Source organism: Tachyglossus aculeatus, chromosome 4 (assembly GCF_015852505.1).
Source record: "Tachyglossus aculeatus isolate mTacAcu1 chromosome 4, mTacAcu1.pri, whole genome shotgun sequence".
In the NCBI taxonomy this organism is placed as follows: Eukaryota; Metazoa; Chordata; class Mammalia; order Monotremata; family Tachyglossidae; genus Tachyglossus; species Tachyglossus aculeatus.
This window is the reverse complement of record NC_052069.1, coordinates 113,284,141-113,296,804: the sequence shown is the minus strand read 5'-3', so window position 1 is coordinate 113,296,804 and position 12,664 is coordinate 113,284,141. Positions and strand designations below refer to the sequence as shown.

General features: G+C 43.7%; 1 protein-coding gene across 7 annotated transcripts in view; it reads right to left on the bottom strand.

The window, feature by feature from the left end:
• Positions 1–12,664, bottom strand: part of RAPGEF1 (Rap guanine nucleotide exchange factor 1) — a 165,448-nt gene that overhangs the window by 80,149 nt on the left and 72,635 nt on the right. For 4 of the 7 annotated variants that reach the window (XM_038745183.1, XM_038745185.1, XM_038745184.1 and 1 more), the window contains exons 2-3: positions 7,515–7,654; positions 6,799–6,912 (exon numbers count right to left, since the gene is read on the bottom strand). In XM_038745183.1, the coding sequence (XP_038601111.1) occupies positions 6,799–6,912; positions 7,515–7,654 (254 nt within the window). The remainder of the gene's footprint in view (positions 1–6,798; positions 6,913–7,514; positions 7,655–12,664) is intronic. The other 3 variants (XM_038745186.1, XM_038745187.1, XM_038745189.1) reach the window with 1 other exon arrangement.

Sequence of the window (12,664 nt, the reverse complement as noted above, 5' to 3'; positions counted from 1 at the left end):
ACAATGTGGGACAGAGACTGTATCTAAAATGATTTGCCTGTATCTGCCCCAACGCTTTGTACAGTGTCTGGCACATAGTAAGCGCATAACAAATGCCACTGGAAAAAAAAACAGCAAAGAAACAGGACTAGTGTAATATGTACAAGATGTTCACTGCCTCTCTTTGTGTTTGGCCTTAGTTTGAAAACCAAGTAGGTATTTTTATCTTGCTGCCTATCCAGGGAGGCCAAATTCATTCACTCATTCAACAGTACTTATTGAGCACTTACTGTGTGCAGAGCACTGTACTAAGCGCTTGGGAAGTACAAGTTGGCAACATATAGAGACGGTCCGTACCCAACAGCGGGCTCACAATCTAGAATGGCACCTCATAACTGGAGGCCATAGTTTAGGGTTCGTGCATTACGGGATGGGTGAGATTCCAGCTTCCCCCACCCCACCCCCTTCCAGTTTCCCCTGACTGCTGCTCCCTGACCCTTACAAGTCTTGGGAAACCCAAGACCCCAACCAAGCTGTAACAGTTTGGGGAGGATGTGGAAGGATCTGATGCAGGGAGGAGGCACTGAAGGAAGGTCTGGGGTCTTTGCCACAGACAGCTGATCAGCAAAGCAAACCTGGGGCGCGGGCCACGGATGGAGGGGTTGGCGTGGCGTGGGGACTTCCTGTAGGTCAAGCCAGGGTGGGCCGTGGGCCAGGTGGGTATCGCGGAATGAGATATCGCTTACTGTGTGCAGAACACTGTGCTCAGTGCTTGGGAAGTACAAGCTGGCAACATACAGAGACGGTCCCTACCCAACAATGGGCTCACAGTCTAGAAGGGGGAGACTTTATCACCTGTGCACTTGGATAAGTGCCTGTTACACACTTAATATTCACCCCATCCACAGCGCTTATGTCCCTGTCATCGATTTATTTATATGAATGTCTGTCTCCCCCTCTAGACCATAAGCTCCTTGTGGGCAGGGAACAGGTCTATCAACTCTATTGAATTCTACTTCCCCCAAGCGCTTTGCACAGTGCCCTGCACACAGTAAATGCTCAATAAGGACCACTGACTGATTACAAAACAGTAGATAGGGAGACACAGTCCCCACCCACAAGGAGCTTACAAACTATCTGGGGAAAACAGACATTAAATTAAAGATAGATTAGGTACATAAATTCTGTCGGGGTGAAAAAATTCATCAGAGTACAAATCCACATCCATAGGCAACACAAAAGGGGAAATGAGGACTAAGTCAGGGAAGGTTTCTTCGAGGAGGTGTGATTTTTAGGAGGGGTTTCAAGGTTGGGAGGACTGTCAGATATGAAGGAGAAAGGAGTTCTGGGCCAGAGGGAGATCACGGACAAGGGTTGGCGGTATACTCACTTTCCCCTGTGAACTACGAGGGGCCGGGGGGAGAAGGGGAAGTGCCTCATTCTGGGATGGAGGGGCCCAGAAAGGCCCAGCAAAGGCCTCAGATCTGTTCTGGGGGTTCAACTCTACAAGGAGGTTCAGAGTTGGGATGACTCTATCAACAGCTTGTTGATACACACAGCACTTGTACATGTTTATTACTCTATTTTATTAATGATGTGTCTATAACTATAATTCTATTTATTCTGATGGTATTGAAGCCTGTCTACTTATTTTGTGTTGTTGTCTGTCTCCCCCTTCTAGACTGTGAGCCCATTGTTGGGTACGGACCGCCTCTATATGTTGCCAATTTGTACTTCCCAAGAGCTTAGTACAGTGCTCTGCACACAGTAAGCACTCAATAAATATGATTGAATGAATGAATGGATGGATTTCTGCTGTGTTCTACACAAGATTGTTACAGCAATCAGTTCTACATAGTGACTGCCCTCTCAAAGTGCTGAAAACTTCCTCTACTCCAGCAAAGAAATGAAAATGAGGCTGCAAGTTTTAAATCTCCCATAATGCCGTCTTCGAATGAACATGTCCTGGCAAGAGATCAGCTCTGTTACAGGAGCAATTTATTCATTCCTGGTAATTTTCCTTTCATATCTTGAAGACAGACCTGCTACTACACTACTATAAAAGTTCCCCTTTAAATCTCTCAGCAAAAGTTAAGTCTTCCAAGCTAGCTATAATGCAACTTGAGAGACCACGTCTACTAATTCTAGTGTATTCTAAGTGTTTAGTACACTGCTGTGTACCAGCAGGCGCTCAATAAATACTGCTATGATTGAGTGAGGCGGTCCAGGGAATGACTTAGAAAGATTGGGACAAGGAAAATGAAGAGACAGAAGTGGTCTAGCCTCAGTTCTTGAGGAACTTTTCTATGTTCCTTCATTTACCACATCATTTAACTATTTGGAGTTCTTGCTAACATGTCTATGTCAAATGGTAGTAATAGCACTAGATGTTTACTGAGTCAAATGATTCTTCCTAGAATTAAACTCTCATTTTTCTTAGTACAGATTGGACACATTTTGGATGATAATAATAATAGCATTTATTAAGTGCTTATTACGTGCAAAGCACTGTTCTCAGCACTGGGGAGGTTACAAGGTGATCAGGTTGTCCCATGGGGGCTCAAAGTCTTAATCCCCATTTTATAGATGAGGTAACAGAGGCACAGAGAAGTTAAGTGACTTGCCCAAAGTCACACAGCTGACAATTGGCAGAGCCGGGATATGAACCCATGACCTCTGACTCCAAAGCCCGTGCTTTTTCCACTGAGCCACGCTGCTTCTCCTTTGGTTCACCTTCATGCTCAAGGCCCTTTTCCTCTGTGATCACCCAAGTTCTTAAGTGGATTTTCCACCATTCAGTCAGATCTTCGACCACTTTTCCGCCCCTCTCCCCTCTTCATGTTCATTCATTCATTCATTCATTCATTTATTCATTCATTCAATCATATTCATTGAGTGCTCACTGTACTAAGTGCTTGGGAAAGTACAATACAATAATAAATGGAAACATTCCCTGCCCAAACGAGCTTACAGTCTAGAAGGGGAGACAGACATTAATATAAATAAATTACGGATATGTGCATAAGTGCTGTTGGGGCCGGGAGGCGGGGATGAACAAAGGGAGCAAGTCAGGGCGATGCAGAAGAGAGTGGGAGAAGAGGAAAGCGGCAGGGGCTTTGTCAGGGAAGACCTCTTGGAGGAGATGTGCCTTCAATAAGGCTTTGAAGGCAGTGAGAGTAATTGCGTGTTGGATTTGAGGAGGGAGGACATTCCAGGCCAGAGGCATGACATGGGAAAGGTGTTGGTGGAGAGATAGAGGAGACTGAGGCGAAGTGAGAAGGTTAGCATTAGAGAAGTGCAGTGTGCATGTGGGCTGGGTTGTAGTAGAACAGCAGCCAAGTGAGGTAGGAGGGGGCAAGTTGACTGAATGCTTTAAAGAGACGGAAACTGAGCAGCTCCAGAGGCCCTGAAAGACAACCAGAGCTGTCTGCCTCTTCTTCTTCTCCCTCTCCCTGCTGCCTCCTGCACTTCCCATCGACTGCAGGCTTCTTTCAGCCAACCTCAGGAATTGGATTGTAGGCTAGTCCCCGATAATCTCAATGCCTCTGGGTCAGCCATAAAGTGGTGGCAGAAAGAAGGGTGCAGGGACTTGGAGTCATCTGCCTCCTGGGAAGTATTTGCTTTGAATTCAGGCCATTCTCCCTCCCACCAAGCCCAACCTTCTAGGGTGTAGAAGAATCTCCCTCCAAGCATATGGAGCATCAGCCAACCACCCAGGCCCTTCCCCTAACCCAAATCAGTGAAGGAGAGAATGGCAATAATAAAGCAGTTGGCACAAATTCACATTCAGATGACTCCATGCCAAATACTTAGTTTGCAGACATTGAAAATATATGAAGATATTCTTCTGTCCCTGTTGGAGCTTCAGTTCATGGCCTGAGGAAGACTACCCCTAGAATATGTGCCATGATGCTCATCCTTTGAGGGAGGTACCACTCTTTTGAGATGAAAAGGGGCCCATGTCTTATATTTCTAATAAAACTGACAATATTTCAGTGGAATCCAGGCAGTCGGAACATGTTCGTAAGTAAATCATTTAAAGCCTGACTCTATTAACTTTACATATCTCTAGACTGTAAGCTCATCTCTGGACTCAAAGCTCATTATGGGCAAGGAATGTTTCTACTAAATCTGTTGTATTATACTGTCCCAAGGGTTTAGTACAGTGCTCTGCACAATGGAAGCACTCATTAAATATGATTGATTGATATCTTGGACTCTCCCTGGACTTAATATTAACTTTTCCATTAGGAGATTCCTAGACAAACTTAAATAAAAGTGGAACAGACTAAATATTCCATTTTACTACTCAGCCATGTTCTACTCACTGCATCCCAGTGTTTAGAGCATGCTCCAGTGCTTAGAACTGTGCTTGGCACCTAGTAAGCGCTTAACAAATACCATCATTATTATTTCAGATTATCTTTAAAAAGTGGAATATTTCCCTTAATATGTTTGTGTTCTCTTCAATGTCCAGTTTCCTTTAGCAAACAGAAGGGAAAGTTTAGGTTAGAATAAAAGTTTGTTTATATTGGACTTTCTGAAATAGGAGTTAGCTTTACTGGTTTATTAACTGTTTTCTGCTAGTTAACAACAAAAGTAATAATAATGATGGCATTTATTAAGAGTTTACTACGTGCAAAGCACTGTTCTAAGTGCTGGGTACTGTTCTAAGCGCTGGGTAAAAACAGGTGCTCAAAGAATTCAATGCCTAATCTCCGACATAGTGTAGCAATGTCTTCGTGCTGTACCAGAGTTGACTGCTTTTCTCCCTTTCTGAATCTCCTCTTGAATAATCACTCACAGTCAAAACTCGGATGGCACTGAAGTATTCTTTACACATAAGGATTAATTTAGTTTGATTTTTTTCTGAACCAATAAGTATTTTTTATTATGATTTTGTATCAATATGAGGATTAGATATTTTAACCTATAAAGGACCTTCCAAGATTAAACCTTTGTTTCCCCTATCCAACTTCTCCTCTGTGTTGACTACTTCGCTGGGTACTCCATTAGCACTTTGATGCTCACCTCAGTCCTACAATGCTTATGTAAATATTCTTATACTCTACTATTTCCCTATCCCTAAACTGTTTTAATATATGTTTTCCCCTGCAGACTGTAAGCTTCTAGTGGGCAGGGATCGTGACTACCAACTCTATTGGACTGTACTTTCCCAAGTGCTCTGCACACAGTAAATGCTCAATAAATACCACTGAGGGATCGAATGATCATTGCTGCTACAAACATTATTATTATTATTATTATTACTCCTACACTACTGAGAAGCAGCAAGGCATAGTAGAACATGGGCCCGGGAATCAGAAGGTCATGGGTTCTAATCCTGGCTCTGCCACTTGTCTGCTGTGTGGCCTTGGGCAAGTCACTTAACTTCTCTGTACCTGAGTTACCTCATCCCCAAAATGGGTGTGAGCCCCATGTGGGACAGGGACTGTGTCCAGCCTGATTTGCCTGTATCCACTCCGGAGCTTAGTACGGTGACTGGCACATAGTAAGCATTTAAATACCATAATTATTCATGATTATTATTACTATCTATTTCCCCTGTACACAACCCACACCACAAAGAAAGTCTGCAGAATGAAAGTGACCCACTATTTTGCTGTGTTTCTCTAAAGGTGGGGCCTGGTAAATTGTGGGTATTACAGGTCTTTGTGTCAGGGTGGCTGGGGGGAGGGAGTCGGACAATGGTGTAGACTGGAGCTGAGGCAGAAGGGGGTAAACTAGGAGGGTAGGGAAAAAAGCTCTCGTATGAATCGATGCCTTATCATGGAAGGACTGTTTGTAAACACTGATGAAGCTTAGAGCTATGCCATAAAATACTACCCATAATGGAAAGGTCTAAGCCAAAGCATCAGACAAAGTGGATTCACCTGTGGTGGGCAGCGGCGGCATGGGAAAGGCAGATGATCAAGTGATCAAAACGTAAAGACAATGGCAGAGATTCAAGTTTCTACTGCACGGAAGAAGGCAATGGTAAACCACTTCCATATCTTTACCAAGAAAACTCTATGGATACACGCACCAGAACGACTTTATGATAGAAGATGGGACGTTCTGAAGAGGGTATGTCCATGGAGTCGCTATGGGTTGGAAATGACTCGATGGCATTTGAAGAAGAAAGGGTGAAAGGAGGAAAACAGTAATGACAGCTATATCAAGTGCTGCAGCACAGCTTACCTCACTTCACATGAGTACAGTAAAATAGAATTAACAGATACATTTCCCCACACATAACGACCTTACAGTCTAGAGGGGGAGGCAGACGTTAATACGAAATTGAAATTAAATACTAATCTATCTACTGTTCAGCTGTTTTACCACATGTGCTGACCAAGTGTGCTTTCTTGATTACATCTTCCAAATTTCCCCTTCTTACATAGCTTCTCCTCTAAGGGTCTGAACCTTCATTCTTTTGACCAGAATTTTTTAAAAGGAGAAAAACGTTGCTGTGGAGAGATGCTCCATACCGACTTTCCCAGGGAACAGGTAAGTCTTCGGGAGTACATCCAACCTGAAAACTGAAGACACTCCAGAGCTTTCTGTGCCGCCAAGGAGAACATTTACCCATAGGCCTTTGGGGCTGCTGCGATTATAGGTTTTGCAGGAGGATACTGCACTGGGCATCTTGGTTTGTTTTCTATCCCTGGTAAATCCTACTGCCTCCACCCGATCCGATTGGGAAAACAACCCGTTCACAAAGATTCCGTAGTCATGTTGCTTTAGTCCCCAAAAGAATGAGGTAGGGGAGTCATTGCTGGCGTAGTCAACCCCAATTGTTCTTTAAGTCACACTGACCTTCTGCCTCTGAGACCTGGAAATCACAGCACTGATGGATTTAAATTCTACAGCTTGGTGCTCCAGATCCAAGGGAGTAGCATAGCCCTCTGGTAGAAAACTGTCTGTTGCCTCCTGGAAAAGAGGAAACCTGGATTCCTACGGGGCTTGAAATGGCCATTTTTTAAGTTTGAGAGAGAGGTTGACAAGAGTCAGCAGCTGACTGAATACATCTGTTTGACTCTCCCTATTGAGGTCACCAAGGATTGAGGACATCTTTGGACAGGTTTCAAATATTTGAATTTCAAAAAGACACACCCTCAAGTCAAGACATGATTTGGAAGCCACAACTTGACTGTGGTATGTGTATCTGGGGGCAAAAGGGAGGGTGGGAGGGGTTGGTTTGTGCTGCGGAGAGTGAACGTGAACCTCATAAAGAGAGGCTGAAATACCCACAGGGGTGACAAAATCTGGAAAGGAGAACTGTTTAGGCTGGCTGAGCCAGCTTCTAATAAATTACAAATACTGACCATCCAAGTGGCCCATATATTGCAACACTTTTGAAGCCCCACCCCCACCCCCCTCAGGGAACTGTGAAATACTGTGGAGTATACAAAATACTGGAAGCAACATTTTTTGGGGTTGAGGTTTAAAAATAGAACAGTACAGAATCCTCCCGACCAACGAACGACTGGTAAGGCTAACCAGGAGCGAGAATTCATTCATCATACACTTACTTTGTTGACTGGCTTTTCTGGGGTTTTCACAGTGAGGTCGGCTGGTTTTCCTTTCTTTGATGGTGTCCTCTTTATTTTGGGAGAATGAAATTTGTCCATCAGCTTCATAGTGAATGAAGAGAGATGAGAGCGCTGAGAATCTGGAGGTGAAAGCAGAGGCAGAGTTAGCATTGAGGAAGAGATGAGGGAGAGTTCACTGAGGAAGTCTCAGGGGAATTGAAAACTGATCTCTTATCTCTTGTCCAGTTGCGTCCGGAAACTGGACCAAGGCACGAAAAACTAAACTTCCTAAAATGCTTCCACTGGCAGTGCTACCTATACTGACAATTTCTGCCTGGGATGTGATTTTCACAGGTAAGGATGAAAAAAAAAGATGGTTGAAGGGATACACAAATTGTTTAGCAACACTTGAAAAATGGACCCATTTCTCATAAATTTAATTTTTTAACATAATCTACGTTTCAAAAGGACCAATTATAAAAAAGTTCAATCCTTAGATATGTGCAGAAGGAAAATGAGTTCCCTATTAAAGGCTAAACAGATAAAAAGGGATAATTCCAATTACAAAAGGAAAAAGGAAATACAGTTCCAGCATAATCAGGAGAGAAATCTAGAGAATTATAGGCAAGGCTACAGCGCCTACAACTGAATTCATTCAGATGTTCTTAGGAACAGTTTTAATTAAAATTAAACAACACCTAGTGCACTGAATATTTTGATTGTCAGGTTTTGTTACACTTTTTGAGATTCAGTAGGTTCAAAGTCTAAATTTGTCTCACTGTCAGTCACCTGGAGACCAAAAATGGTATGATGATAGATCATTTATCTGTATTTGAGGGATTTTCAGAAAATTAGCTAGACTCTGGATCAAAAACTCTTGGCTCTGTACCCTACCACCTCCAACCTCCATTAATCAGGCAGAAACTCCTCAGGCAGAAACTCCTCACCCTGGGCTTCAAGGCTCTCCATCACCTCGCCCCCTCCTACCTCACCTCCCTTCTCTCCTTCTACTGCCCAGCCCGCAACCTCCGCTCCTCTACCGCTAATCTCCTCACTGTACCTCGTTCTCGCCTGTCCCGCCGTCGACCCCCGGCCCACGTCATCCCCCGGGCCTGGAATGCCCTCCCTCTGCCCCTCCGCCAAGCTAGCTCTCTTCCTCCCTTCAAGGCCCTGCTGAGAGCTCACCTCCTCCAGGAGGCCTTCCCAGACTGAGCCCCTTCCTTCCTCTCCCCCTCGTCCCCCTCTCCATCCCCCCATCTTACCTCCTTCCCTTCCCCACAGCACCTGTATATATGTATATATGGTTGTACATATTTATTACCCTGTTTATTTATTTATTTATTTATTTATTTTACTTGTACATTTCTATCCTATTTATTTTATTTTGTTGGTATGTTTGGTTCTGTTCTCTGTCTCCCCCTTTTAGACTGTGAGCCCACTGTTGGGTAGGGACTGTCTCTATGTGTTGCCAATTTGTACTTCCCAAGCGCTTAGTACAGTGCTCTGCACATAGTAAGCGCTCAATAAATATGATTGATTGATTGATTAACATGCATGGAGTGTTCCTGACCAAAACTCAGCACTCCACAGCTACATGCCACACAAATGCAGCACTTCCGCCTCTGTCCCAGTAGATAATAGCCACAACACAACATGAAAGGCTTATTGGTTTGCTTGCTTTACCAGAGAACCATCATCATGGTGTGGCTCAGTGGCAAGAGCATGGGCTTGGGAGTCAGAGGTCATGGGTTCTAATCCTGGCTCCGCCACTTATCGGCTGTGTGACTTTGGGCAAGTCACTTAACTTCTCTGTGCCTCAGTTACCTCATTTGAAAAATGGGGATTAAGATTGTGAGCGCCACATGGGACAACCTGGTCACCTTGTATCCCCCCAGAGCTTAGAACAGTGCTTTGCACATAGTAAGCACTTAACAAATACCATTATTATTATTATCACACATTCCCACAAGCATATTTGTCACAGAATGCTAGACTTGAGCCAACATGAGGTCATGTCATCATTCAAACAAACAGTAACTAATAAAGTCCACAAACTCAATCTCAGCAGTTTTTGCTTTATTAAAGCTCAGGAACTACAGCTTGTCTGGCTGTAATCTCCTTGGAATCCAGGCCATAATCAATTAATTCCATGTATTGACTGACGAAGTGCTTGGGAGAATACGGTAGAATTGAGAAACAGTGTGCCTAGTGGAGGGAGCCCGAGCCTGGAAGTCAGAAGGCAGCATGGCTCAGTGGAAAGTGCATGGGCTTTGGAGTCGGAGGTCATGGGTTCAAATCCCGACTCCGTCACTTTTCAGCTGTGTGACTTTGGGCAAGTCACTTCACTTCTCTGGGCCTCAGTTACCTCATCTGTAAAATGGGTATTAAGACTGTAAGCCCCTCCATGGGACAACCTGATCACCTTGTAAACTCCCCAGCGCTTAGAACACTGCTTTGCAAATAGTAAGCGCTTAATAAATGCCATGATATATATAAAAAAGAAGGACCTGGATTCTAACCCTGCTCTGCCAACTGCCTGGTGTGTGACAGTGGATAAGTCACTTAACTTCTCTGTGTCTCAGTTTCCTCAACTGTAAGATGGGAATATCTGTTCTCCCTTCTTCTTAGACTGCAAACCCCATCTGGCATAGGGACTGTGGCTGAACTAATTAACTTGTACCTATCCCAGAGCTTAGAAGAGTGTTTGAAACATAGTAAGTGCTTGACGAATACCACAGAAAATACATTTAACATATATATCCTTGTCCTGAAGGAGTTTGCCTGTCAATTTTATTCCAACGTTTGAAATAGCACAAAACGACTAACTCCAGCCTCAGATACAAATAATCAAAGGAAAGTTACTGAGAATTGCCATCCTATTTTTTGGAACTGAGATCAGTCACAGCGCTTAGAACGGTGCTTTGCATGTAGTAAGCGCTTAATAAATGCCATCATTATTATTATTAAACAGGACAGAATTGGACTGTGAGAGAGTCTACTTACAGCCTGCCTACTTATAACAAAGTTTTCTCTTGACCCACTAAGGCATTCAGACTATTTCCTGAAGCAGTTCAAATCCCATCAGTGGTGTGTTAGCAAGGTAAATAGATGTGTGTAACCCACAAAACACAAACCTCCTCCAATCACGCAGGCAGAAGAACCACTTCCCTGCCAGCCCTACAAAAGTCCAGCATGGACACAGAACAATTTGTCAGCCAGTGTGGGCTTAGTATAGATGCATACTTTTAATTCTGATTTTATAAAGCCTTAAGAAAAGTTTATATTGACCGACACAATCTCCCCAAAGTTTTTAGAGGCTGTGCAAATGTAAGGTAGATTAAGGTTCAAGAAGGTTCACTGGGCTCACAGAGGGAAAATGAGATAAGCGGAGGAAACCTTTAGTATCGTCAGAGAGCACATTATAACCGCTAGAATGGATGTCAGAGGGAAGCAACCATCAGCACGGCTCCTCTAACTAGGCTTGGGGTCCCTGTTGGGAGACAGATTATGGTATGGGTCAGACAGGTTAGAGCCCTGGGTTAAGAAGAAATTGTGTTGTAGTGCTTGCACCTTGACTGACACCATTCACATGTGCACAACCATTTCTGCTGACCCTGAATTGGGTTCTACCCTGGCAGATGCACTTTGTCAGAAGTACGCTCCCTGTGTTCAAAAATGAAGAATGAAAATGTGTGTTATGGCAGAACTGACTGCAATGGAATGCCTTAAGCTTCAATGAGGAAATCTCTTTTATCAATCTAATCACGACTACGAGGCTGTATATGCATCTTCTGCCTCACTCTGCAGGCACAAATTTCCGAATTTACACAGCCTTAATTCTGGAATTCATGCTATTTTTCCATATGACATTTACACAGAATCTGAAATTGAGTTTCTGATTATTAATTTGCCACCCGTTCCTCCAGCTGAAGAAATAACTCTCCCGGCATCACAGACTGTTTATGAATGACTGAACGGACACAAACAGGTTAGAATTTAATTTAGAGAAGCAGCAGCCGAGGCCAAAGAACAAAGATCCTGTTTTTCACCCACGTGTCTGTCTAAAAAAAAGAGTGGAGACACTGCGGCTTGTATAGCAGGCTGGTAGGATCACGTCTCAAAAAAAACAAATTTCAAAGCTTTGCATGAGCTATTTAATGCTTACTTTTTAAATCCACCAATCACCCAAACGTGACACAAATTATGGCCCCTTGCTGGCAAGTCCAGACAGAAACATCAATTGACCTTCACTGAAATGTTGCATGCAGCAGCTGGTACCCCGACTTAGCAACCGTTGACGTCAGTGTTTGACTTCAGAGAATCTGGGAGAGGAGTTGCGTCCAACCCTTAAGCACACAAGGGCCCTCGGACTACTCAAGGTCACTGGGGAGGGTGGTCGGTTCCACCTAGTTTAAAATGGTTTGGCTCAAAGGCACAGAGGCAGTAATTGTATCTCTACTGTGAGGAAAACATTTCTCCTGACCCACATTTTGAAGTAGCCATCCTGATATTATCTCAGGCCATTCATAAAACCCCAGAAGCCTCCAGCTTTCCAAAACTATGCTAGCTCAGGCTAGCCCAAACTCTCAAAATGCCATTCTGTTGAGAGTTCTCTACATACGACCCTGCATTATCTTCTGTCTTTCTCTCTTTTAGCCAAAGTGGTCATCTATTCTGGCGTGGCTGGTAGAAGGTTGAGGTCAAAATGGATCCAGCATTCGAGTTGGGACAATTCTAGCTGGGATCCTTTCTGGAATTTTATGCAGTGGTGGGAAAGTCACATATGTTCCAAATGTCATTTCTTTGTAATAGGGAGGTCTCATTACTTTCTACTTATGTACTGTCTCGCAGGAATTTGGGTAGAATCAGAGAGTCAATGACGACAAAAGGCGTGTAATGTTCTACTTTTGCAGTGATTTAAATTTCCTAGATGAAAAATCAAAGATTTAGAACAATACGGGCAAGTTCAGGGAGGGAGAACAAACTCCACAAAGATGGAACAAGACTGGCTGCAGCAAGCAAGGCAGAAAAAGATCTGGGGATCACAGTGACCTGCAGGCTAAATAGGAGCCATCAATGTAATGCTGGAGCTACAAAATAAACATGTTAAGGGGATGCTTAAATAGGTGTGTAGAACATTCACAAGGCAA